Raw genomic sequence first — 26789 nt, 5'->3', positions numbered from 1 at the left:
AGTAGGGTAATCACACCAAAGTTCAAATTGTGTAAAGGCAACTCGCCCCTGTGGAATTCTACAAACAACTGAATCAGGTCAGCCTTAATAGTTTCCCCAAAAAATGGTAGAACTCCGCTGGGAATCCATTCGGACCAGGTGCCTTATTGTGTTCCATTTGGAACACCGCATCTCTAATTTCCTTTTCAGAGAACTCATCACAGAGAAATTCATTTTTTATTTGAGACACCTGAGGAATGTCCTCCGTAGTGTCCTCATTTAGAGAAAAATCATTCTGCTCTGGCTCTCCAAAAAAGTTTTTGTAGTATTCTGTGATATAAGTTTTAAGATTATCATGACCTACAATAGTCCCCTCATCTTGTTCTAGCTAAAAGATCCTAGTTTTACGATGTCTACCATTAGCTACAAGCTGAAAAAAATCTCGTGTTTGCGTCCCCTTGCAAAAGTCTGGTAGCTTTAGATCTCTGGAACCAATAAAGTTCCTCTTCTCTAAGCAACCCAGAAAGCTCCGCAGACAAAGCACGTTTGTGTTCCAACTCTTGTGGTGATAACAGAGTGGATTCAGCTTTTCTATCTAAGATATCCAGCTGTTGGAGGAGGAAACTTTTCTTTTTTGTTTTTTGTTTTGTCCTACTTGATTTTTTGCCCATCCATGCAGATATCTGCGGACCCTTCTGATCTTGTTTTGCCATCTCTGTAATGGTGATGTGCCTCTGTTTTCAGCTTTCCACACATTTGTTATCAAATCAAAAAAACCGTCTTTAGCGAGCCACCCTAATTCAAATCTGAAAAGAGGTGTGTTACCTCTGTGAGACGCTTGATTTGTATCCAACAAAAGTGGAGTATGATCTGAAATTTCTCTAGTTAAGGCCTTGACCGTTGACAATGGAAATTTCTGTTCCCAATCAGTGCTAACCAGGATCATATCAATTCTTTCGAAAGTTGGGTGTTCCACTGAGTTTGCCCAAGTAAACTTCCGACCTGATAGTTCTAGTTCTCTTAAATTCAAAGTCTCTCTACAGGCATTGAAAAGCAACAGCCACCTACTATTATAACGATCATTATTTTTCTCTGAAGGATTTCTGATAATATTGAAATCACCCCCAACCATCAATGGTAGAGATTCAGTCGAACATGTATTGACAAATTCAGCGAGAAAGCGATCTTTGTGCTCATGTTGTGCAGCTCCGTATACTGCCACAAGAGTATGGTCAACATGGCTAATCAAACGTTTATTCATCCTTATTGACATGTGTTGCAGTCGCAGCAGCCAACTATATAAGATGTACCTAGGAAGCATGTACTACTCCACAATAAGAGATTGTACCGAATGGTCAAAACTTTTATTTCCGTATACACTCTGTTCAGCTTCAACCAGCCAATAGTATTTTTCTCACACCAAATCAGCACCAGCCACCAGCATCAGCCAGCCAGCAGTATTTTTCTCACAACAAATTAGCACCAGCCACCAGCCACAGCTAGCCGAAAAGAGTTATGTCGTCACTTCATAAAAGTTGTAGTATCATACAATGGAGGGCGTCTAGATACAAAGTATGTATACAACGTAAGATGGTCGTCAGTTCGACGAAAACATAGTAGTTGGATGTTGACACATTTACTATTACATTTTCAAGGCTGCTCACTAAGCATAATTTGACTGTGAGCATTGAATTGGTGAAACAGAGACAAAATAATACAGGTGGCTACACAACCCCTTTACATGACCATTTTTCTGGCTGAGCTTGAATCTTGAAACGGTGAAAGGTTAGGGGTTGCTCGTAGGTTTACTACTGTTGTTCTGTCCTCCCTGATGTCACGGCTGATGGTTCCTCAGATCAGATGTCACACTGCCTGATTCTACTGTAGTTAAAAAATCAGTATCGGCCACCAAGAATCCAAGACTGCCTCCAAATTCTGATTATGCCTGGTCATGGCAGCTTCTTATTTTTAATGAAAAGAATGCATGCCATGCATTCCTGCTGACTACTATGTTATCTAGAGATGTAATTTCTACTGTGTTAGTGGTAAGGTGCTTTCAGTTTTGACACTCAAAACAGTGTTATGAGATTTTCAGCATGAGCGTAACTTTTCTGCAGTCAGCACATATATGCCTCTTCTGAGATCAACTGAACGAGTCATCAGCAAGTTGGTAAGACCTGCTCTCCGAATGGAGATTCGAGTTGCCTGTCTGTGTTCATAATCACCTCTCTCTTTTTTGTCCTACTTTTGTAGTCTGTATCCCCAATTGAACTGTTCTTCTCCTTTCAATGATTCTTACAGGAGAAACATATCAATTCTTGGTGACCACATGAATAAAGGCCTCGTTGTTTTATTTTTCCTACAATTGTATCATCTCAATGAAAGGCAAGAAATTTAGAATGTTAAATTTACTTCTTTATATTCATGATAAATAGAAAAAATGACATTACAAACTTACTTTAGAGGAGAACACAACACTAATATCCAAAATGAGAGAAAATTGCAAAAGCTGAACTTCTGAACATGGAAGTTCAGATGTACACTCACAACTCAACACAGATGTTGCTATTTTATTTCAGCAGACACAGAGCACATATTTGAAGGGATTCAAGTTCAGAAACTCACACTGCAACTTGAAAAAGAATATCTTAAATCAACTAAGATGAGAATCTAATAGTAGTACAACTGATCACGGTGAACAAAAATGGCTACAGTTCTGTTTAGCCTCGTAAATCATTCTCAGTAACCAGTTGGCCGTCAAGTATCAACAGGAATATCCAGGCTGTTTTCTTCAGGGTCTGTTGTTACTTCCCTTACATCAGATACTTCAGAAGAATGAGGATTGCTCCACTCAGTGTCCCCAATTGTACGGATATCAACTCCCTCATCATCCAACTCGACAATGTTCTCTGCAACGGGTATTGGGTCTGTATCACTTACGCAAGCCTTATCCACATTATCATCTTCCACGTGGTTTGAAGTGGTAGAGCAGAGCTCCGAGCTCTCTTCACAAACTTGTATTGTGCTAGTCTCTTGCCTGAAAAGGCCATGATATATGATTGTTACTTTATTTAATTATCCATTAAGTTGGTTTAGACTGATCCAATTTGAGATACTTTCAGCTGAATGAAAACGAAGGAAATCAAAATTATGTATGATGAACCTTTTTAATTGTGATTGCAGTGCGTCCACAAGGGCTAATAGATCTTCCTTTTCTTTTATGGCAGACTCAAGTCTGCTCACAGCTTCCTTTATGCGCAAGTCTGCATCTGCTGCTGAAACCCTAGCTTTCTCCTCAGCTCTGACAACAGCTGCTTCTAGAATTACAGCATTTCCTCTAGCTTTTCCTAGTTCCGAGCGCCACATTTGAGCTTCTTGAAGAGCAGAATCTCTCTCTGTAAGTAAATGATCTCTCTCTTCTACAAGAAGTTTTCCCTTCTCCTCTGATTCCCTTAACTGAAACACAATCCAGTCAACTTCAAACTTGGTAGACTAAGATGAATTACGAATTCAACAAAGTGATTATTACCCGAAGTAGATATACTTCAACTTGTTTTTCATGATCTTGCTTTAGGCGTTCAAGTTCTGACGACAAAAATCTTCTCTCTTCATCAATTGAACGTGCTGCAGAAGCAGCAGTTTCAGCTGCCTCTGCAGTCTCCTGTAATTTATCTGCAATCTCATTGATGGTAGAATCACGTGCACGAATATCCTGCAATAGCTGGTGGAGTTCATCATCTTTAACTCGAAGGGTCTCCTGTCGGTTGCAGATGCATTGTCCATCACCAGAAAAATAGAAACAAGAAAATAACTTCAGTATTTCAGAAATATCGCTCTGAAAGACAGACCACAACATCATCCCATATAAGTATATGAGCAGTGAATGCTTTGTTATAGCCTTATAAGATTATTATCAACTTCTGCATAACAGGATTACAAGTCAGTTTTGAATAGTTAATCAGAGAAATGTTCTAAGTACTTTTATCATAATACAGTTATAGCAACAGGGAGCTGCAAGGGGATATAGATCCCTCTCTATTGCTACCAGCCCTACTTAGACAGGGTTTGGGAATACTGGACAAGTTCCATGTTCACCACCAATGCGAAGCATTAAAAATCAAGTGGATGAATGTGTTTCAAGTGCCCAAGTGAATATTCAGTATGCCAGGAAATTGGCTACTAACTGACAGAACTACTGTTGATTTGGTAATATTTGTGCTATTTTGGGACAAGAAAGTTGTCATGTGCACACCTCTCAGTTACCTAAATGATTTCAGCAACTATAGGACAGACAGTTTGGTGGTTCCTGGAACACAATATAACAACTGGGTATCGGATGAATGGACCAGAGTTAACCTTTATTATATAAGCAATTCTAGCATTCACTGCTAAATTGCTGAATATTGATTGATTCGGGTACTCTTTCGTAGAAGTATATGAAAGAGCATACCATCATTATTGTAAGATCATCTAATTGCCCTTTGGTAAGTTTATTTGTAGTTGAGCCCAAAGCTGCCCGCAAGGAAATTTTCATTGCAGCTTCCACCTCCTTTGTTGCCTCAATAGCAGTGGCATTGGCTACAGCCACGACAGTAGCAACTGTCCCCAATTTTGCAGGACCATTCTCACCCAATGAATTCACCGCCTCCTTATGAGCCTGTAGTACCAACTGAGCCGCACTGCATGTAAAGTAAGAAAATATTAAAAGGCTTCAAGGTATGCAGATATAACACCAGTATCCAAAGCAGGAAATAGAATATGTGCGGACACATTATACATCAACAAAATGAGTTAATTTAAGGGAAGTGATAGTACAGTGAGGGAGGCCATTGTAAGCCACTATGTAGTTATACTTTATAGTGCATTAAATTAATTGCACAATGATGCATTACATATTTCACCATGCTCCTTATTTTGCATGACTGGGCAGACAATCAGCTCTAAACGTAGAGTGCCAGTTGAAAACTTTTCCATGATACTACAAGCAAATGCTCCTTTATCTTTTACTTTGGAGCAATGAGCACCAGTAGAGCTAAGTAAACTTTCCTAATTATTGGGGAACTAGAGAGAAGTAGAACAAGTCAGGTAATGAAAATATCAGTATAGCACCAAATAGGGCAGAATTTTCACATTTCTGATTCTGAATTTAGAAACATCATGCAACAAAACAAGGTGCTTTACATCTGCTAATTTTTAACATCTAATGTTGTGAAGTGTTTACACATCAAAAGTTGAGTTCACCAATGACTTTCTAATTCTTAACATTTTGAGTTCTGCCAAAACTGACAGTTACAGGAACATATCAAACAAAAACCCAATTAACATTTAATAAATGTTTACTTTAAATTAGTCAGTCTAGCGGCAGGGAAAGAGATGGATAAACAGGAATACAATACTTGTGGTTCAGGAATAAAAAAGGTTTCAGAAAAAATAAGTTAAAAGGTAAATATAAGTAGATCCGTAGATTATAAAGGCTTACTGTAAAGTGGATACCCATGCTCTTGCAGCGCTGGGAGTTTCTGCACAAAGAAAGTATTCCTTTTTCTGTGGAGTTCCAATATCTAGAACACTAGTCAATGAAAGCAACAAAATCAATCTAGACAAAAGGAGAAGAGAGTAAACGTGATAGCACAAAGGTACTCCATATGGATACAGAAACAGCATCCATCATATTTCGCCAGCCCACTGCACCAAAAATGTTGCACAAGTTATTACAAATTTTCTGCAGCATACATCTGAAAGCCATGAGGAACTAGAATCGAAGCAGGTCCGTACTGAAAGTTCATAGGTGATAATGTCACCGTGCTTGTTGTATCAAACACAATTACTCCCCTAACATCTTTGTCACTTCTACGAACCCTACATAATCCAAAATCTGGTATCATGCATTTGCTATTTGTATGTATCGCCCGAGAGAACAGAACTCTGCAATTTACCATACTTGTATTCTATCTTTCCAGTTGTAGGATCAAGTATGACCCACCGCTCGTTCCATTTTCTTAGCTGACATTTGAAAGTGTAGGATTTATCAGTAAAAAGGGGAAAGGAATGAGATGCCAGATGACACCACGAGCGGAATAAAAGTAACTATTCGGAGGAGAGAAAAGAATAACAGGGCAGTGAGGACAGTCAAGCACACCACAGACCACACACATAGACTCTTAGTAGCGGCAACCAACTGAATTTGCAGAGCATTAGGTAATGACAGCTGACAGGTAAACAATTCACGAATGTAAACTGCAGGCTCGAAACAGTAGCTAGGGGTCATCAGCAATGAAACCTTTTTGGCATTCTATCTCTCAGCCACAGTAACTTTCACTTACACCGACCGGAAACCTGAGCCAAACTGAATCAAGAAAGAGAGAGGAAATGAAGGCCCGTTTGAGTGGTCAGAGAAAGCGGGATTACCGTGTCGGATCGCTTCAGGAGAGGGCCCTGGAGGAGCTGCAGGGTGGAGGTTGAGGAGAGCTGCCGCCTCACCCGCTCCAAGCTGCTCTGCATCTCTCCCACCACCTGCGCTCACAGCCCAGCAAGAGAAATCCCAGCTCCGGTGAGATCCCACCTCGAACGGTGCAGACGCGCAAGGAATTCGACAGCAAACCCGCTCGATCCGGGGAGAGAGAGAAATAAGAGGAGAGCGCCTCACCGTGCTGCTCCCGTTCGACGCCATGGCTGCCGGACCAGAGGAAGAAGAGGAACGGAGACCGCCTCCGTGATTCCGACGACCAACACCTTTTCCTGCGTCTGACAAAGGATGGCGGATTACGAGATGGACAGCCAAAAATACGTTTCCGACATACTTTTACGCAACCGTTTAGCATTACGTTTCTCTCACTTGAAGGCGTATTTGCAACGCCAACACGAGTCGGATCGAACACGGCCTCCGGTTATGGAACCCGAGATGATCGGATTCGAGTCCAACTGAACTGGGCGCCGCCGCCTTCCGTCTCCACGCCGCCGCCCGGTCAATAAATACCCGCGGGCATCGCGGCAGCGCCGTAACCCGCCGCGCAAATAGCGAATCAGTTTCGAGATCGAAGGGGAAGAAGAGCGATCATGGCCGGCGGCGACGAGTGGATTTACGTCCTCTCGCGCCAGGAGGAGGTGAAGGAGGTGAAGGAGGCGGAGGCGGCAGAGGTCGCCGCCGCCGCCGCCACTACTGCAGCAGAGGTGAACCCATCCAAGAACGCTAGCGACGGCGGCGGCGAGGAGAGCAGCGACGGCGGGCGGGGCTCGGGGTCGCGCGCCGACGACGCAACAAGCGCGGACGAGGGCGGCGGCGCCACGACGGACGGAGAAGAGGATGCGCGCTCGGACGGCGGGTCCTACGGATCGACGGAGGTGAACGACTACCTGGGCTACATCGAGGAGGAGGACGACGCGCCCGCCGTGGACGGCGGCGACGCCATCGCGGCCGCAGAGGCGGCCTTGCGCGCCTTCGAGATCGACGAGGCCTCTGGCGGCCGCGGGAAAGAGGTCGTCGTGGAGAACCCCTTCTACGACTGCTACGGCGGCAAGCACACGGACGCCGAGGCCTACTACGGCTACGGCTACGGCTACGGCTACGGCTACGGCTACGAATACGGCTCGGGTTCAGGCTCCGCTTCTCGCTGCTACGGACCCGGCACCGGCTCCGGCTCCGACAGATACGGCGGCGGCGGGCCTGGCTACGGCTACAGCGACGCATACGGATATGGATACGGCTTCGGCGGCTACTACGGCGAGCCACCGTACGCGCCGCCGGTGGTGTACCGGGCGCCGCCTGCCTACGGCCACGGCGGCGCGCCGCCGTGCCGGCCGGCCATGCCGTACGTGTACTACCACTACTCGGCCCCCGCGCCGGCGCCCCGGTACGGGCCCGCCTACGCGCCGCCGTTGCACCACCCACCACCCTCTGCGCGCCGACGGGCCGCCGGCCGTTATGCTCCGCCGCGCCCGGACCACTCGGCGAGTAGGTAGGATAGATTAGACAGGATCGTGACTTGTGTTAGGATCGGATGCATGTGTCGAACTTCATCGAGCAGGCGTGTCATTTTATTGTTTGTGTGCAAAGCTGCGGTGTTAGTGTTTTTTTTTCCTTTGAGCAAAGTTATTATTGTCATATTGGTTGCTGTAATCTGAGTTGGTTTCTATTCTACTTGTGCTTGTCGTGCTAGGGATTGTCATGTCATGATGTACCAGCTGCAGTGTTGAACCTCGTTTGTTCAGATTTTTAGGTCGCCCTTCAATTGATTCTCCAGCTGCTACATTATACTGTAGTTTGCTTATTATACTCGTAATGTAATTTATTAGTACATGATTTAGAGATCATAGTACTATTCTTATTACCTGATTTCACGGTCAATCTACTTTGCTTTTGCTTTTAGCCATCATAGGAGATACACCTGCCAAAACCATATCTGCACATACCACAAGCTAATTCCATACTTCAAAAACCGCAACAGGAACAAACAGAACGCATATTGCTTCCTCTCAGGTAATTTTCTATTGAGAACAAAAACTGTCTGTTACACTGAACCTAAGAATAAAGGTAAGTTCCAACAAAATGTTACAGGAACCCAAAATCACCACATGACCCTGAATGTAAGCCTAGTCCACACTTCCCAGCACAAACAGGTCAAAATACTGCTCCATTGCGAGCACTCAACGGGACACGCTAACTTCCCATCCCATGAGAGCAAAAACACGGCAAGGCAATGCCGAAGCATGACACCAGAGGTCAGGTAAACTATGTATGTACATGAGCCATGCGGTGATGGATGTCCTGGGAAACAAAACAGAGCTATGTACATGGTGCCATCGTCCAGAACCTTCCTAATCGACGTTCTGGATCTCACCCATCATGATACGGTTGCTCACCACATTGAACCCCAAAACTGCAGCGCTCACCTTCTTCCCCTTCTTGCCCTTCTTCTTCCCTCCACCATCCAGCTCCATGTCCGCACTAGTGCCTCCTCTGGCTGCAGTGGCAGGGTTTGCCCGGGCTGCGCCATCACTGCGGGTACCACGCGTGCTGGGAGCTTGGAAGGCCATGTCAATCACCTCAGATGACAGGAAGGTCTTGTAGTTGAGGAACTTGTCGATGAACTGATGATTGCGGTCCAGAGAACCAATGTTCTCCCGAAGGAGCGTTTCTGCTTCAAGAGTTGATTGCTTTATGCAGAACTCAAGGAAGCTTATATCTGAAAGGGGGGAGTATACCGAACTTAACAAAACTACAGCACAAAGACAAGAGATTGATGACTTGAAACTTGCAAGAAATAGGCAGAGTTCAATACCATTTGTTCCAGTAAGCCTGACCCATTCACCCTCGCACCAATCCCGGAAGTCCATTGCCTCTGCAGACAATAGGCGTTAGAACTTAAACACAGAGATACTTCACAAACAGGAGAACTTGAACACAGAGATACTATCATATCATACTTCACAAACAGGAGAAAAAAAATCCTGCAACAATACCTGTCTGCTTGTTTGAAGCTTCTGCTTTCACTTTCCTAGATGTGTTGGCAGGAGCAGCAGAAGAAACCTTGCCTGCCTGAGACTTTTGACGATTCGCTGGAGATTGATCCTTCGTCACTGAACTCCTACTCTGACTTGAAAGAGTTGGAAACTCCGACCTGGTTAAGATATCAAAATAAAATAACTTAACAAAGTCTAATGCCAAATAGAAAAGTAGTTATATTCTCACAAAACATAAAAAGCATATTTCAAGTCGATAACTATAGGGCAAAATGCATGTCATAATTCTCTACCTGGTACCACCAAAAAAATGTTTTGTTAATTGGTCAACTAAAGTACCATCTCTAGAATTCAATAACAGATAGGTTTCTTAACTTGAACCATATGAAAAATCTCTATTATTCAGATCCCATATATTCATATTTTGTGAGAAAAGTCCAACAAAAATAACCACTAAAAGGATCTTATCTCAAAGCTTTTCATATAGAATCCAAAATAATATGTTTAATCTTAGTCTTTAATCTTAGTTTATCAAATAATTTTCTAATCTTTTGTAAGTCCAAAATAAAATGTGCAAAGACATCTAAAAAGCAACAAAAAAAACAAAAGCGATTATAAAAGCCACAGCAATACATACTGCCTCTTATCTTGTTTGGAGTGCTCAGAAGGGCCCCAAAACAAATCATCTTCAGTGCTTGATTTGGAACGACTGGGAGCATTGGAACTCGTTTGGACAGGGACAACTGCCTTTGATGGAGATGATCCAGAAGCTTGCCAGGAAGAAGCATTCCCATGATTTTTTGGGTTCATGGCCACCTTTGGTGGTGGCGAGGGTGCTTGTTGCTGCAGAGCAGCAGACCTCCTCTCCTGTTCTCTCTGAATATCTCTCAATGACAAAGGTTTCTGCACCTTTGCAGAGTCATTAGACCATGCTGGAGCAGGCACAGAGCTAGCTTGATCACTCTTCCAAAGAACAAAATCACCAAAGGATGGACCACTTGGCGGAGCAGGCAATATTTCCGACTCCTGTTGAGCTTGCTTGGCTGCCTTCCCCTTCTCAGTAGGCATGGAAATAGCTGATGAATAGAAGGAACCAACAGGTGAGGGGCCTTTCACAGTAGAAGCTTTTGTTTTTGTTGCCTTCTTTTTATTCTTCTTGTCCTTGGCCTCAATGAAGTCGTTATCATCAAGAGCAGGAGCATCAGGCTGAACAAGAGCAGATGACAGATGAGGAAATACTGCATCATTGGCATTACCTATATTCTCACTATCTGCAATGTTTGACCTTGCCAAAACTTCTTCCGCCAGCAGGTCATGCAACTGGCTTCTTCTATTTCTTTCACCAGCAGTTTCCATGCCCCCCAATGATTTGCTTGAGCCCCCATATTGTTGCTCAGAAGATGTTGCCATGCCATTCCAAGGAATTGAAGGTACTGAAGCTGCTGGCTTAGCACTTTCCATAGCTAATCCTCTCTGTGCACGTTGTTGTTCCTCAGCTTGGATTTCTAGAAGTGATTTAGGTCTGAGTCCCTGGGTAGGTTGCTTCCATGCACGCTGGCTTGCTGCGGTATGAGGATCAGAAGATAGAGAACTAAATTCCGATTCAGCTTTGTTAGTGTCATATTCCCCATGAAGATTTTTGGGTGGTAAAATCTCATTTTGCACACTGGCAGGTGCGCCCCAAAACAGTTCTTCTGTATCATCTGGTAAATCATGCTTATTTGCACCAAGATCAGAATTGTCAACCTCAGTTTCCTGCCTTGGCTGCTGGCCAGAAACCGTCTTTGAAGCTCCTTTGCCAGCATCAGCAGCAGCCTGTTTTTTCTTTTGCTTCTTTTTCTTTTCCACTTTCTTAGTCTCCTGCACATCAGTAACTTTTACTTCAGTTGCCACGGTTGTCGCGATGTCAGACGAGGTATTTTCTGAAGAAAGTTTGATTTCTTGGACTTGACTAGAAATATCAGATAATACATTTTCTGATTTTGGATCTAGTGGCAGTGCATGTGAATCCTTAGCTTCATTGGAAGCACTCCCTGGGACCCTAGTAGATCTAGAATCCATGACCTTTTCAGACATTTCAGTATGTGCTGCTCCAGCATCTATTTCATGATATTTAACATCCTTGTTCCTATCCGCAACTTCCATCAGCTTTGAGTTTACCACATTTGATTTCAATTGTGCATCATCATTTGCAAAACCTTCCAGCAGCTGAGGACGAGAGAAGTGTTCTTTTGAAAGTGCACCCACAGCAGTTTCATGGGACACTGGCAGCGTAGTTACAGAGCTTTCAGATAAAGCTATACCATCTGTATCCCTCGTATTCATATTTGACTGACTAGGTTGTTGCCCCACCTGCATGCCATGGACAGGCAACTTCCGGTCAACTTCAATAGCCTCTTGCATTCCTCGAAGACCCAGATTCATAGCATCACCAGGAAGAGAAGTATGCTTCAATCCATAAGAATCCTCAATCTGCTGATTGGGATGTCCATGAGGTACCATATGAGGAAGTAGCTGTTGCTGCTGCAACAATAACTTCTGTTGCTGCTCAAGCTGCAGCTGTTGAAGGTGTTGTTGCTGTTGCTGTTGCTGCTTGAGCAATAACATCTTGTCCAACATAGAGAATTGAGGCTGAGGTGTCAAAGGTGTCTGTGACTGCAACTGCAGTTGTGACAATAGATACTGCTGCTGAAGCATATTTAAGAGCTGTGGATCTTGAGATATCTCAGCAAGCTTCTCAGGTGGCAAATGAGCCAAAGTTGGTCGGTTTTGTGGCATGAAGCTGTGCTGTTGAACACCAATACCAATGTTCTGGGAGTTCTGAAGATCTTGACGCATGTTAAGTGCCCCTTGGGGAAGGTCCACACCATGCATGTTAGGATTAACATTTCTTGCTTCAGGGTAGTTGGACCATAACGGCAATCCAGAATTACCAGTAGGCACTTGAGGCTTCTCCTTTGATTGCAGCATAGCAAGCAAATCAACATTCTGAGATTGCAAAGATTGCCGAGTAGGATCAGCCATGGGAGGAAGCAATTTAGAATGTAGGATAGATGCTTCTGGGGCTACATCCTTGTTAGGTGCTTGTGATGTTGGAACAGCATCTCCTGACCAATAGGGAACAGGGCTTTGCAAAGAATTTTGCTTCTCCAACAGTCCTTTCTGTGCCAAAAGATAATTCATATTGATCCCACTCTCGCCTCCACCCACAGGAATGTTGCCAAAGCTACTACTGCCAAGTTCATTCATACCTGGTTCAGAAGAAAACAGTGTAAGACAGGGACGCATGTAATACAGGTAGCAAAGGTTAAGACAAATAAATATGGAATGCCATAAGCACATGGAATTTGTAAGAGTAGCAAACCTCCAGTTCTAGACATGATGCCTGCCGAAGGATTGTGAACATTATTAGACATAAGCGACTCCAGGAAACGATTTTGAGCCTCAACTGCAGTATCTTTCCTACTTGGACCACTGTCAAATATTCCAATGCCAGTTGATGCTGCTTGCATGCTAGTGGAGCTGATAAACTTCCCTGTAGGTTGAGTCTCTGGAACTAGCATATCACTTGACCTTGAAGTGGCAAACCCTGGTGGTGGCCTTGCCTTTGCTCGCAGGTGAGGCATAACATCCCCAAGCATTAAGAAAGGAATATCAGGGGGTGCATTCACAACACGAACCAGCAAATCAATACCAAAATAACCAGCCTCAAACCAGCCAATAATGTCAGCACCAGAGAAAGGGCCTTGTACTTGACCTTGTGGGTCTTTGTAGAATAGAGAGAGGCTTTCTGGGTTAGGATGAGGTTGCATCAGACTGGCAAAATCATCAACACCCGGCACACCAACAGTTTTAGTTTCTTGATTGGGTATTTGGTGCCCAAACTCAGAAGATGGTCCAAGCCTATGTTCTCCAATAAACTGAGATCTTTGTGGAACAACATAGGTAGATGTCCCAGGTCGCAATGACTCTCCTCTGGCAGGCAAATCAGCATTCCCAGGAGCACCTATTAACGATGAAGCAGCCTTTTAAGGGGAGGAAAACAAGTTGCAAGCTTCAAGTTACATAAAAAAACATGCTAAAGGCAACAAAACAAAGTGTATGTATCCAAGACAAGTTTCTGCGTTATCTCCATATGAATTTTGAAGCTACATCATATCAGTTTGAATGTTTTTCCCCCTATTAAATGGTATTCTAATTTTCATTTCATATGTATATGGGCCTCACATGTGACTTGTATCATAGAGCTAAATTGCTAGTAATATTTGGAAAGCAAATAATAATAAATAAAGACTTAAAGAGATGAATGATTCTCAAGATTATGAGACAGTTTGACAAAAAATTAACACATGCATGGATGATCTTCTCTGCATGGTCACTTTAACTTTGTTCAACCATGCAAGATGCTGTAGAAAACAAAATTGTGTAAAAAGCAAGCCAATTTAGATACCCCTGAGACTTCCAAAAGTATCCCCTTTATAATCTTCCATGCCTCCTGGCTGATCTTCTCTACCAGCTGGAGAAATTTAGAAGAGCATTCAGTGAGAAACTATACAGTATATCTAAGGTTAGCACATCAAAACTAAATCGATAATGCATTTCTCAATGAATTTTGGTTTTTTTTTATGGCACCACATTACAATTACCTTTACCAACAGAACCATCCTTGGAAGCCTGATGGACACCACTGTTTACAATATCCCCTTTGTCAATTGCTTTTAGAATGGCCTACAGATACAATTCAACAGTGAGATGACGATACTGTAGCACCGTGGTAATAAGATCCTTCTACTTGAGAAAAAAAATAGCATAATTACCGCTTCTTCAGCAATAGGCGCAGATAATGCTGAAGGTTCCAAAGCATTTTCTTGCAAGAACACAGAGACTTCCTCAAAACAATCAACAGGAATCTTGAAGTCAGTGACATCACAACTTCTGTATATGTCAAGCAACTTCATCCTACTATATCTGAATGCAGAGCGATCTCCTGATGCACCACCAGGTCTGTCAGAAAGTAAACCAAGTTGGAATGGTCGTGAAGATCCACTACTGATTGCACTAGTACCAGATGTATACTTTCCACGACTTGGAAAATTTGCAAAATCATTGTCTGGCTTCCCTCTACCATATCCATAAGTAGCAGATGACTTTTGTGGAGTCTGAGAGGGAAAATGAGACAGATCTCCTCGCCCACGCCCTACAGGATAACTAGATTTCCATGAACGAGAAATATTGTCATCCTTCTCAGTATCCTTTTCATAATTGTTTCCATCCTTTCCATGTGCAGTAAAGTGAGAGAAACCTTTTTCGCGGGAAGCATCATCCTCTTTGCCTGAATCCCCCCATCTATCACGCCAATTTTCAGACTCCTCATTGGAACCCCAACGTGCAGTCCACTTATTCTCACGGCGTTGATCATAGTTGCCTTCCTTATTATTGGAATCACCACCCCAGCGCTCCTGTGGAGCACGACGGCTATCCACCGAATACTTGGAGGTGTCATCTGACCATTTTTCCACTTTGCGTGTATCACCATGTTCCTTGTCCGTTTCCCTCCAGCGACTCCACCGATGGGTTGAATTTGGTTCCCTTTCATCATCTCGCCAGCGGTCACGACGCCCAGTTTCACCATCAAGCACAGAAGCCCTGAAAACATCCTTTTTCTTCGCACTGTAGCCTGGGTCTTCACCACTCCCTAATGTCTTTGAAACATCTGAACGGACACCCTGTGAAATGGGATCCTGCAACAAATAAAATAATCATATAAATCACAACAGCACCATAAACAAGAAAGCACTGAGGCAGATCAATATACGTCTACAGAGTGTTCTATTACTGTAATCACCGTTAATCTCCAGCAGCTTAAGTCTAGCTAATTGCCTATCTACTTAAGGACTCACCTTGTTTTCTGCCACCTTCATAAGCCACTGGGGAGAAAGGGGTATTTCAGTATCCAGGCCTTGCTTCTCTGCAACAACCAAAAGCTACGATCAATATGACAGGAAACATGCTATTCTGTCAAGAGAGCGCATGAGGACAGAACACAATCTACACAGATTATTATTACTGATGCAAGCTTCATCTATTCTAAGTTTCAAACTGATAGACACATTCATTAAACAAAAGAACTGTTCGATAGTGATACAAGAGAAACAAGCAGGTGATCTTGACATATAGCTGAGATTAATGAAATCATAATACCATAAATCGCAAGTCAAATAGCTCCTGTGCACATCGAAAAAATAATCAATAACAGATCACCAAAGATGTAGCACCCTACACAAAGCTACAGTGAACATGTTTTCCTTTTGAGGCAACAGGGTGGAGCCATTGGCTTTCAACTACATTTGGCAGCCTATAGGAATATAAGTGCGTGCATCACCATCGCCACACCCAGAAGCAGCAACGACAACATTCACAAAACAAAGATATCCACCACGACAAAAAGGATTATCTGCGTGTATCAATAACAAATATCAGGACACTATATCTGACCGTAACCAATCCAATCAGTCAATCGACCGCCCCCAAAATAGAAACAGTAGACAACCTGACCATTGTATCCAATCCACCCAAATCGAAAGCGATCGTACTTGACTACCCCAGCACCTCCTCCCTCACCAAATCTGAAATACCCGGCGCCACACCATGCACCGGTGTTCCGAACACGAACTCTGCACCGGCGATGGCTGAACGAAAACCGCGGGGCCCGCAGCCCAGCACCACCAAACACCCACCCAAAACCCCGCAAAATCTAGCACCTGCGGCGGGGATCGAACGCCCAAACGAAATCCAAATCGGAACAGCCCGAGAGGCGGGCCTGAGCTAGGGTTTCGTGTGGATCGAGAAGCGGGGAGCGGTTACCTCTGGCGATCTGGGGCGGTGGAGTGGCGTCGACGGCGAGGCGGCGGCGGAGGTCGGCATTGGCGCGGTCCGGAGTGGCGGCCATGGGCGGCGGCGGCGGCGGCGGCGAAAACCCTAGAGCTGCTGATTGGGGAGGTTTGGGGGCGGGGGAGCGGAAGCGAGCGAGGAGGGGTCGGGGCTTCGGCCGGATAAAAAAACAGGGAGGCACACGGCGCACGCTTCCCCGAGGAGGACTCTTTTGCGTACAACCCCCTTGATTTTGTGTTATTCTTTAAGAATTTGGGTGTACACTTTTCTCGCCTTTGTTTGGCTGGTATATATAGACCTCTTTGACACTAATTTATTCATAAGCGTCGGTAACCAATATATGTATACATAGAAGGTGTTATTGAAATTGTACCCGAAATTAATGTTTTTTTTAGGCCAAAGATATGTGAATCTGCGGGCGAATCCAACTCGGTGTTCTCGCATATGGCCTCTGTAAAGCCCAGGAGTCCTAGCTGGGAATGACGATGATCCTCCATCCAACACCAAAAGGAAATTCTTTGCTAAAGTATGGTTGATGGTTCCTTGGCCTATATATGGTAATCAACGGCCCATATGAAATCCAGTGATATTAGAAGCCCAACTGTTTAGCACACATGAGTCTGTTTGACGACTCTAGCAGTGGCAATATCAATAGTCCTTGATACTTCCACCGGCCTACAACCCCTAATCAATGGCCCATAAGGCTACAATGAATGTGTATGCTCCTGTCCTACTTTCTATATAGGAAGCCCTATATACAAAGCCCAGCATTTGGTGCTAAGTAAAACTTTTCACCTCTAGCAGTTAAAGTAAAGCTGGTGATACTTCCATGGGCCTCCACACTCTAACCAATAGTCTATGACTCTATGGGTCGACAAAGGGTATAAGAGGTCCAAGCTTTTGCGTGTGGTAAATCCCTTGGACTCCTACAAATAGACAAATAGTCATTCAACTCCTTGATGCCAGTCTGCTTGAAAAGTATCCTAGTAAATCTTTTTTTTAGCGACCGCGCCTGAGCGTGTTTTTCATTAAGAGGACTAGTAAACCTTGAAAGCCACACTGGAATGAAAGTAGATGATACGATGATCGCGGTGCCTATACTTAACATTTGCTTTCCATATTAGTATACAATCAAAAGAAGAGACAAACATAAAGACAGAAAATAGTGTGGAGAAATTAGCTCCAGCGCATCCCACGCAATGCTCTGGTGTGCACGGCTTGAGAATACTTAAAGCCTATTTGAACCAGGGCAAAAAAAAAACTATTCAAGTAAAATAGTCCTCAGTCCCAAGGGCCTATTTGCAAAAATAGTGACGCTGCGCTGCGTTGCAGGGAGAGTTTGCGGTTGGCACACGGCCGGTCAGATTCCAACCGACGATTGCCGTTCCAAAAGTGCTAGCCGTAGCCTGGGACAAAAATAGCACCTGCACACCCTGACGAATCTCCACTACAGTGCTGATTTGAGCACGAGATTGAGAACCTTCCATATTTGCCTTTGCCCAAACGAGCAGTAGCTATCCTGTCCGCACGCCAGGCGCATGCGAGACACCGCACAAGCACAGGAGGCCGGCCGTGCAAGAATAGCAAGCGGGAGGTGGTGACCTGAGGCGTCCGGGGCCGCTGGTTGGCTGGCGCTGGCGGGCCGGCCTCGGGGAGGTCCCGATCCCAACCGAGGCCGCGCCGCTGCCGATCTCGTCGCCCCCCGCGCTGCTTCGTGCCACCTCATTGGTCATTTTTTTCGTCACATCGATCGGATTTCTTTTTCGTTATGACGCAACCAACGTGAAGAAAAACCATCGCTTTGTCGAATTCGATTGGCACACTTTCTGGTTGCAAGTTGCAATTCGTTCCTCTCTCATCGTTTGATTCTTCACATTCAAGCAGATTATCTACAGGCTGCAGCAGCAGAGAGAGAGAGAGAGGAATCACGAGGATCGCTCGCCGGTCTGAAATCGTCGGATCCGCACCACCATGTCTTCCAATCGCGCGCCCTCGCCGGCCACCACCTCCCCGCCGCCGCCGCCCCCTTCGCCAGCGCCGGCGCCCCGTTCCCCCTCGCCGCCGCACGCCGCGAGGCGCCTGTCGTCGCAGAGCGCGCACCACAAGTCCCCTGCTTCGGGGGGCCTCCCGCCGCAGGTCGTCGCCGCCGCCGTCGCGGCGGCGGTGCTCCTCGCCGGCATCCTCGTCGCCTGCTGCTGCTGCTGCTGTTGCTGCAGGAGGCGGAGGAAGGCGGCGCAGCAGCAACTGCCTCACAAGGGCATGATGTTCTACGCGGACACCTCCGGCTTCAAAGGTGAGCAACGCACGCGCGCGCGCACGGAGCCGCCGCCGAGCAGCCATTGATGCTAATGCCAGTGACGGTGGCGTGCGCGCAGGGAACAGCTCGGGGTACTACGCTGCTCCCCCCGGCGGCGCGCGGGCGCAGTGGCAGAAGCAGCAGGTGGCCCCGACGAGCTCGACCGGCGGGCTGGCGGCGCCCCTGCCGCCGCCGCCGGTGCCGATGCCCGCGGGCCTGGACACGGCGGCGTTCAGCTACGAGGAGCTGGCGGCGGCGACGGCCGGGTTCTCGGCGGCGAACCTGCTGGGGCAGGGCGGGTTCGGGTACGTGCACCGCGGCGTGCTCCCGGGCAGCGGCAAGGTGGTGGCGGTGAAGCAGCTCAAGGCCGGGAGCGGGCAGGGCGAGCGCGAGTTCCAGGCGGAGGTGGACACCATCAGCCGCGTGCACCACCGCCACCTCGTCGCCCTCGTCGGCTACTGCATGGACGGCGCGCACCGCCTGCTCGTCTACGAGTTCGTGCCCAACCAGACCCTCGAGCACCACCTCCATGGGAAAGGCCGGCCGGTGATGGAGTGGACGGTGCGGCTGCGCATCGCCGTCGGCGCCGCCAAGGGGCTCGCCTACCTGCACGAGGAATGTAAGAACAAATTCAGTCAAAAATTCAGGAATTGCTTGCTTGCGCGTGTGAGTGAATGTTCAGACGATACGATCAGTTCGTGACATGAAATTTTTCTTGCATTGGTTGATGATGACATGATGAAGGCGATCCCCGGATCATCCACCGCGACATCAAGTCGGCCAACATTCTGCTGGACAACAACTTCGAGGCCATGGTTGCGGATTTCGGGCTGGCCAAGCTGTCGAGCGTGAACCACACGCACGTGTCGACCCGCGTGATGGGCACGTTCGGGTACCTGGCGCCGGAGTACGCGTCGAGCGGGAAGCTGACGGAGAAGTCGGACGTCTTCTCCTACGGCGTCATGCTGCTGGAGCTGCTCACCGGCCGCCGCCCCGGCGACCGCTCGTCCTACGGCCAGGACGGCCTCGTCGACTGGGCGAGGCAGGCCCTGCCGCGCGCCCTCACCGACGGCAACTACGACGACCTCGTGGACCCGAGGCTGGGCGGCGACTTCGACAAGACGGAGGCCGCGCGGCTCGTCGCCTGCGCCGCCGCCTCCGTCCGCCACGCCGCGCGCCGCCGCCCCAAGATGAGCCAGATCGTGATGGCGCTGCAGGGGGAGATGCCGCTGGAGGAGCTCAGCGACTCCGCCGCGCGGGCGGGGCACGGCAGCGCGTCCGGCTCCGGCTCTGACGACTACGGCTCCGGCTCCGGCTCCTACACGGCGCAGATGGAGCGCATCCGGAGGGCGGCGCTGCCCAGCCCGGAGTACAGCGCCGACTACCCCGGCTCCATCCCGGAGTACGGCCACCCGTCCCCGGCCAGCAGCGCCAGCCCCGTCGACCGGGATGAACGGCGGCGCCATGGCGGAGGTCCCCGCCGGTGACCGTACGTGTGAAGCAGCAGCCAGCAAGGTCGTCGTGTCATCTCTCGCTCGCTCGTGTGCAAAGCTCACAACCAGTCCAGCAGCAAGCTCCTATGGATCCCTTTCTCCAGCTATAGTAGGTGTCTTCGCGAATTTGTAATGTGTTGCAACTTCTTTTTTTTTGAGAATCACACAGTACAACGAAGACGCCCACAACACGCACGCACACTCACACCCTATGAATACACGTACGCAAACCCTACCCCTATGAGCACCTCCGAAGAACTGAGCACCGGCAGATCTGAAGATTCCCGAAGTCACCACTGGCGCCTCGTCGTCGACGGGAACGTCGCTTACCACTTAACGTGTAACACCGGTAAATCCTAGGAAAATCCCAGAAAAAGATGCGAGCACCAGGATTTGAACCCTGGTGGGTAGCGTCCCACTGGACCGTCCTACCATTGGACTACAAGCCAATTCGCTAATGTGTTGCAACTTCTGTTCCAACTCCAACGTGTAATGTGAGTTGGGTATGATTGGTATTTAGTATCTTCGTTGCAACCATCTGCCTCCAAAATCGCAACTCCAGCAATAGTTTCTAAATCAAACCCTTCAAATATTAGGCCATGTTTTGTTTCCAAAAAAATTTCTACTGTACCCGTCTACCCATCACATCGAATTTTTTGGACACATGTATGGAGGACTAAATGTAGTTGAAAAAATAATTAATGACACGGTCTAATTGATTAGCACGAGACGAATCTTTTAAGCCTAATTAGTCCATAATTGAATATTAATTGCCAAATAACAACGAAAGTAGTGTCAAAATCCAAAAAAAATTGCAAACTAAACAAGGCCTAAATAGAAAGCTTCCTCTATTTTTTAGATCTCCAAAATTACTATAACCCAACCCAACAGTTCTTAATTCTATTTTATAATATAATAGAGGGCTCCTAGGAGATCATTGATGGTGGAGGAGGGTAGAAGCGTCCCTAAAAGAGAGGGTCTAGTGGAGGCCATGATGGAATGCATCTTTCTAGTTCAGTCCTATAAACTTGAGACACAAACTTTTTTGAGGGATCTGTTGGAGTTGCTTTAAACTACTAGATGATATTTCACTAATAGTCTGCCAGATCTTGTTGGCGTCGTTTGGCCATGAAACTACACATCTCCAGCACGTGATCCCAATGCCTCCCTTTCCTATAGCATCATTTTCATGTCCAGGGCTATATATACATTTTTCAAAAACTCTGTCCAGAGCTATATATAGTAGTACTGAGAAGTCGAGGAATATAATGGGGAAATTACATGGAAAAAAGACCAGTATGAGAAGGTGGGGGGCTTGAGGCATGACTGGAGCTCAAGCATGGGACTCTCGGTTCTGCATATAAAGGAGCTCAAGCGTTTGCTATCTTCATTTATTCACTCGGACAACCCATTTCATAGCTCATTAAGTATCACATCCAGTGCATTAATTTTTTTTTCATTGTACTTGAACCTATTAGTGTAATCATAATTATTTTGAGAAATGCTAGTATGAATAGATTTTGCTGGGCAAAAAATCTGTCCGATTTGTAACGTTAATTTTGGTCCAAGAGAAAAAATAGGTATATAAATTAAATATGTTAAATACATAGTCAAAATGCTCCACAAAAACCAGGAACGGTATTTCTGCAAAAAAATTATTTTGAGACTTGCTATCTTCCTGCCTCTATATATGAAAAATGCACCGATAATGAATAATCATTTTGTGCCAGAAGATCTAATACAATTTTACAATTTTATTTCTTCTATCTGCCATGGAAACAATCAAAGATAGATGAATCCAATGTATTGGATTTCAGTCCGATGGTTAAAATCCATTTACTTTGTAGGTGAATATCCAGATAAATGGATGTTGATATTAAAAATTAAAATGACAAGTAATGGTTTGCAAAAAAAATTGTGGGTCGTGATTGCAACTTTTTTTTTGAGATTACACAGTACAACTCAGACACTCACAACGCACGTACACTTACACCCCTATGAACATAGGTACGCAAACTCTACCCATATGAGCATCGAAGACTGAGCCGGCAAATCCTCGAGATTGACGAAGTCACCACAGGCGCCTCGCTGTCGATGGGAACGTCGCCTACCACTTAATGCACAACGCCATTAAATCCCAGAATATTCGCTCACATTGAGAGTCGAACCCAGAACTTAAGATGCTACTGAGACTCTTGTAACCACTAGGCTACAAGCCCTTTCGCCAGCGATTGCAACTATTCACCGCATTTGATGAAGAAATGGAAGGTGTTGAGGTCCGTTTTTGAAATAATAATTTGATATAAAATTTGCTCCACTAGTCTATCAACCCGTGCTCCCGCACGGGCTAGTTACAGATATCTAATAATTTTTTATCTCATGGTCTCTTTAACCAATTAAATATTTTAATCCAGTATTATAAAGATACATATTTATCATTATGTAATTTTAATAAATGTGATAGGTTTAGTTACTAATAATTTTTTCTCACTTTGCATCATACCTCCATATATGTTTGATATGTATTTAATTGAACACTTTGTTTGAGCTATGTGAACAACATAAAAATGGGTATTTTTATCTCTTCTCTTATACATGAATATATGGTGACACACACATTATGGTTAGTATTTTTATATAAATAATATCATAAATAATATACTAATAATGATAAAAATAGTAATTTAGAATTTTATATTGATGCACTTTAAGATTTTATTATAATAATATAATTTTGATTCAGATTTGGAGTTTATTTTAATTTTTTATGATGATATCTTTGGATAATATATACGAAAGTTTAGGGGGTTATTAGATATTATTTTATAATGGCATAAGTGGGTAATTTACATGAAGATTAGGGGGTTACTTTAGATTTTTTTTATAATGGCAGAGGTAGGTAATTTAGATACATGTTAGGGGGTTACTTAAGTTTATTTTTATAATGGCAAAGGTGGGTAATTTATTAAAAAAAGATAACAGATCCAATGACTATTATGATTAGAGTTGCCGAATTGATGGTCAGATGTTTATGATTTTTGTGAGAATTTGTAGAATTTCTCTATTTTTTAGAATGTCCTAAAAAAACAATCCCAACAGCAAAATCTGGTATAACTTTTTTTTTGTGAACTGAATTTGTCGCCGCCTCTTCCTCAGCCACTGCCACTGCCGATTTCCTTGCCGACACCCTCCTGCATCGTCGCCGATGGATCGGAGGAGGAAGCAGATTGCTGTACCCAATTGACAGTGTGTTGCGTAGACCTCCATTTTTCTCAAACTGTATCGCTGGTTATTATAATATGCATGGTGAACATCCCTTGCCCTCAAATCTCCTGAGATGTCAGTGAATCGCAAAGCAAGAGGTACAGAACAGAACCGGGTTGTTAGTGAGATCGACTTGCACTCCTCAAACTGATGACCGATTGATTGGAATAATGGGAAACCATTTCTGCCACAATAATATCCAATCATCTGCTGTAACCAGTAATTGGTGTGTGTGTGTGAACTCATTCATCGATATCGCAGCAGTAGCTATATGGAAAGACAATAATGCAAGGTGATGAGAAAGTTTAATGACTCTTGAGCTCACACATGCAAGGGGAAGTCCCTTGCACCGTACGCGCCAACAAGAGTTGTCAAGGAGGGATGTGCCGATTTGACCGATCTGCGATCTTGTTCCAACAAAGTGATGACCGCCGTCACGCGCGCGGCCTTGCTTGTACAACTGCCGTGTGGTACGTAGCAGGCCTTAGTGGCAGCGACAAGCCTCACCAACCGTTCTCGTGGCACCTTGCATTGTATGGTTCTTGGCGAACATAGATAACCACCAGACACCATATAGCATCCAGTTTCACAATAAGGCCTCTCCAGGGACTCACTCGTACCCTAGCTACAAATAATAGGTCGACAAAGCATGAGGGTGAAGACTGAACAATCGTCTAGCATGCCGAATGATCCCAGAGCCTCCCATTCCAATTACCACTGTTATCATGCCCTAGGTTACACGCACACACGCGCTACAGAAAACATGGGCAAATCGAAGGACCAAACTGATGAGGAAGCGTCTAAAAGACTCTTGGAGCTAAAACATGCGAGACTTGGTATATATGCGCATATATAGAAGCTGGTGGAGCTTGTAGGAATTATTCGACATCAATCAGGCATAACATCCGATGCCTTTAATATTCTTCAATTTATTACCTAACTCTGCACTAGTCCCTCATAAGGTCATACTAAATAGTTGTCGTCTAAGACAGTAAAACGGTCATCAAGACAATATTTTAACCATATAGTAATTAATAATACTAAAATACTTAAAATATACTCCCTCTACCCTAAAATAAGTTGATTTATTATACTCTATTAGAATTTTTACAATAATTGAAAAAAATAAGAGCCGTTCATCTGACAGAATCGTACGGTGATGAAGGTAAGAAGTATCTGGAAGTACTTAGACTAAAGTACCTGGTGGTACAAAAATGTGGAATAAGTACCAAAAAATGTATTAATTTAATTTATTTTTTGTAAATACTTTCCATTGATCAAAGGTCAGAAAAAATTTCAAGACAAAAGTACCCATTGGTACTTTACAATCATTGTAACAAAGCTTGTATAAATTAAAGGTTTATAAGAAATTTAGCATATATATTAGAGAGAAGATGACGCTGCCCTCAGTTAATCATGCAACTCCTTTTAAGGCCATCCATTTTTATGGTGTCGGGGCATGGGAGATTGGGTAATTTTACAATTAATCGCCCGCCCTTAATCAATTCATGAATTGGTAATCACACTTTTGCAAATTCCTCCTCCCACTCCCCTTGCCCCCCTGATGTTGATTTGGTGGTCCAGATTTAAGTTTCCACGATTTGCACAGAGATATTGGTTTGCACCTGATATGTCCCTCTCCACTGTACCTTGCCGACCATATTAAGGAAATCCATTTGTAAGTCCGTGCTAGCGCAGATTGCCACGATGTTGCAGGGGGACATGCCGCTGGAGAAGCTGATGACGACCAGGTGTGACCAGGCCATGGCGCCATATGGTCAGCTCCAGCTCGCAGTCGGACTGTCGAAGTATGGGACTACGTCTACATATCAGTTCAGGATGTACATGGCGCAGATGGAGCAGATTCGTGTTCTTTTGAATTTTGTTGTAATGCCAAAGAACATATCGAAAAATAGCCGTAAGCCCACTATATATTAAGGTTCTTCTGAACTATCTAGAGAGAATCTGAACTTGCTCGTGCTCTGGCTGCTGCGTCTTTGATACTAACTTGATAACATAAAGAATTGTGCAGGATCAGACTCAATGAAACTTATATGATCAACTAGCTACCCACGAACACGATTGAGCAAGGATCAAATTCACCATATCAGTCTCCAAGTTCTCGTGACTGCACTAGCTGAGTAATACGTCGTCACAGAGCAAATGCGAGTAGATTGTGCTTGAACAGCTGCACCCTGAGTCATCCCAGTGCCTTCCACTCCTACAGCAAGCGCTCCCTAACCCTAGCGTCTGTTGAACTCGCATTTTTCCCCCATTGGAATGGATCACGGGGATTTGGATCGATGCGCTGTGATGCTTCACGGGATAGAGGAATAGAGGTAGAAGGATGTATAAACAAATATCTGATTATGCAGGTCTTATCTGCATATATGATATACTTTATATGGCGTTTACTTCTAAACGCCTTCTTTGTTAAACAGGAGAATTTACAAAATCACCCTCAAAAGGACTAATTACTATGGCGTCCTGCACTTTCGCCTTCCAAGGAGCCAGATTTTTAGGCGTTTTCTCTAAAATGCCACTGGTTGTATGCTAAACATAGGCGTTTATGCAAAAACGCCTTCAAATAAAAGATATTAAGGCATTTTGGAAGAACGCCATTAGCAAAACGCCTCCGAATGGGTTCAGTGCTATAGTGCTTGTATGGTTCTTGGCGAACATAGATGAACCACCAGACACAGTAGAGCATCCATTTTCACCATTTTGGTCTCCAGGGACTCACTCATACCCTAGCTACAAATAATATGTCCACAAAGCATGAGGGTGTGACGAATCGTCTAGCATGCCGAATTATCCTAGAGCCTCCCATTCCAATTACGACTGTTATCATGTCCTAGGTTACACACACACCCTACAGAAAACTTGCGAAATGGAGAAAATAACACGAGCAAATTAAAGGACCAAACTGACTGATGAGGAAGTGTCTAAGACTCTTGGAGCTAAGACATGGGAGACTTGGTATATACTGTATGTGCATATATAGGAGCTGGAGCTTGTAGGACTTAATTAATTGACTTCCATCAGGCATAACATCCAATGCCTTTAATATTCTTCAATTTATTTATTACTTAACTCTGTACTAGTCCCTCATAATAAGGTCATACTACTAAATAGTTGTCGTCTAAGACAGTAAAACGGTCATCAAGACAATACTTTAACCATATGCTAATTGATAATATTATAATACTTAAAATGTACTCCCTCTACCCTAAAATAAGTTTATATATATATATAAATTAAAGGTTTATAAGAAATTTAGCATATATATTAGAGAGAAGACGACGACGCTGCCCTCAATCAATCATGCAACTCCTTCTTATAAGACCATTCATGTTTGTGGTGTCTATTGGGTGGCCAAAGCTCATTTTTATAATCAAAGCAATTAA

General features: G+C 44.8%; 4 protein-coding genes across 5 annotated transcripts; 2 read left to right on the top strand and 2 right to left on the bottom strand.

Moving 5' to 3' along the window:
- Positions 1-2379: 2379 nt before the first annotated feature.
- On the bottom strand, positions 2380-6815 carry LOC120661476 (switch-associated protein 70-like). 2 transcript variants are annotated; one of them, XM_039940358.1, is made up of 10 exons: positions 6626-6773; positions 6388-6492; positions 5921-5982; positions 5755-5838; positions 5633-5664; positions 5459-5540; positions 4430-4658; positions 3509-3736; positions 3143-3435; positions 2380-3016 (listed from the first exon to the last, which is right to left on the bottom strand). In XM_039940358.1, exons 1-10 carry the CDS (start codon positions 6647-6649, stop codon positions 2737-2739), a joined length of 1419 nt encoding a protein of 472 aa, XP_039796292.1. In that variant the 5' UTR covers positions 6650-6773; the 3' UTR covers positions 2380-2736. The 2 variants fall into 2 exon arrangements, with proteins under 2 accessions (XP_039796292.1, XP_039796299.1); XM_039940365.1 differs by lacking the exons at positions 5755-5838; positions 5921-5982 and having other exon boundaries at positions 5473-5540; positions 6626-6815.
- Positions 6816-7035: 220 nt separating this feature from the next.
- LOC120694956 (prisilkin-39-like) lies at positions 7036-7938 on the top strand. Its single transcript, XM_039978295.1, has 2 exons — positions 7036-7092; positions 7192-7938. Exons 1-2 carry the CDS (start codon positions 7036-7038, stop codon positions 7936-7938), a joined length of 804 nt encoding a protein of 267 aa, XP_039834229.1.
- Positions 7939-8441: 503 nt separating this feature from the next.
- LOC120661466 (protein ESSENTIAL FOR POTEXVIRUS ACCUMULATION 1-like) lies at positions 8442-16527 on the bottom strand. Its single transcript, XM_039940350.1, has 10 exons — positions 16303-16527; positions 15339-15406; positions 14256-15179; positions 14085-14166; positions 13889-13954; positions 12803-13444; positions 10076-12689; positions 9439-9596; positions 9258-9317; positions 8442-9161 (listed from the first exon to the last, which is right to left on the bottom strand). Exons 1-10 carry the CDS (start codon positions 16385-16387, stop codon positions 8794-8796), a joined length of 5067 nt encoding a protein of 1688 aa, XP_039796284.1. The 5' UTR covers positions 16388-16527; the 3' UTR covers positions 8442-8793.
- A 2061-nt stretch (positions 16528-18588) lies between these two features.
- On the top strand, positions 18589-20552 carry LOC120694955 (proline-rich receptor-like protein kinase PERK4). Its single transcript, XM_039978294.1, has 3 exons — positions 18589-18622; positions 18705-19244; positions 19370-20552. Exons 1-3 carry the CDS (start codon positions 18589-18591, stop codon positions 20110-20112), a joined length of 1317 nt encoding a protein of 438 aa, XP_039834228.1. The 3' UTR covers positions 20113-20552.
- The last annotated feature ends 6237 nt before the right edge of the window (positions 20553-26789 follow it).

This window comes from Panicum virgatum, chromosome 2K (genome assembly GCF_016808335.1).
Source record: "Panicum virgatum strain AP13 chromosome 2K, P.virgatum_v5, whole genome shotgun sequence".
NCBI classification, from domain to species: domain Eukaryota; kingdom Viridiplantae; phylum Streptophyta; class Magnoliopsida; order Poales; family Poaceae; genus Panicum; species Panicum virgatum.
The sequence above is the reverse complement of the archived record's forward strand: the minus strand, read 5'-3'. Positions and strand labels throughout refer to the sequence as shown.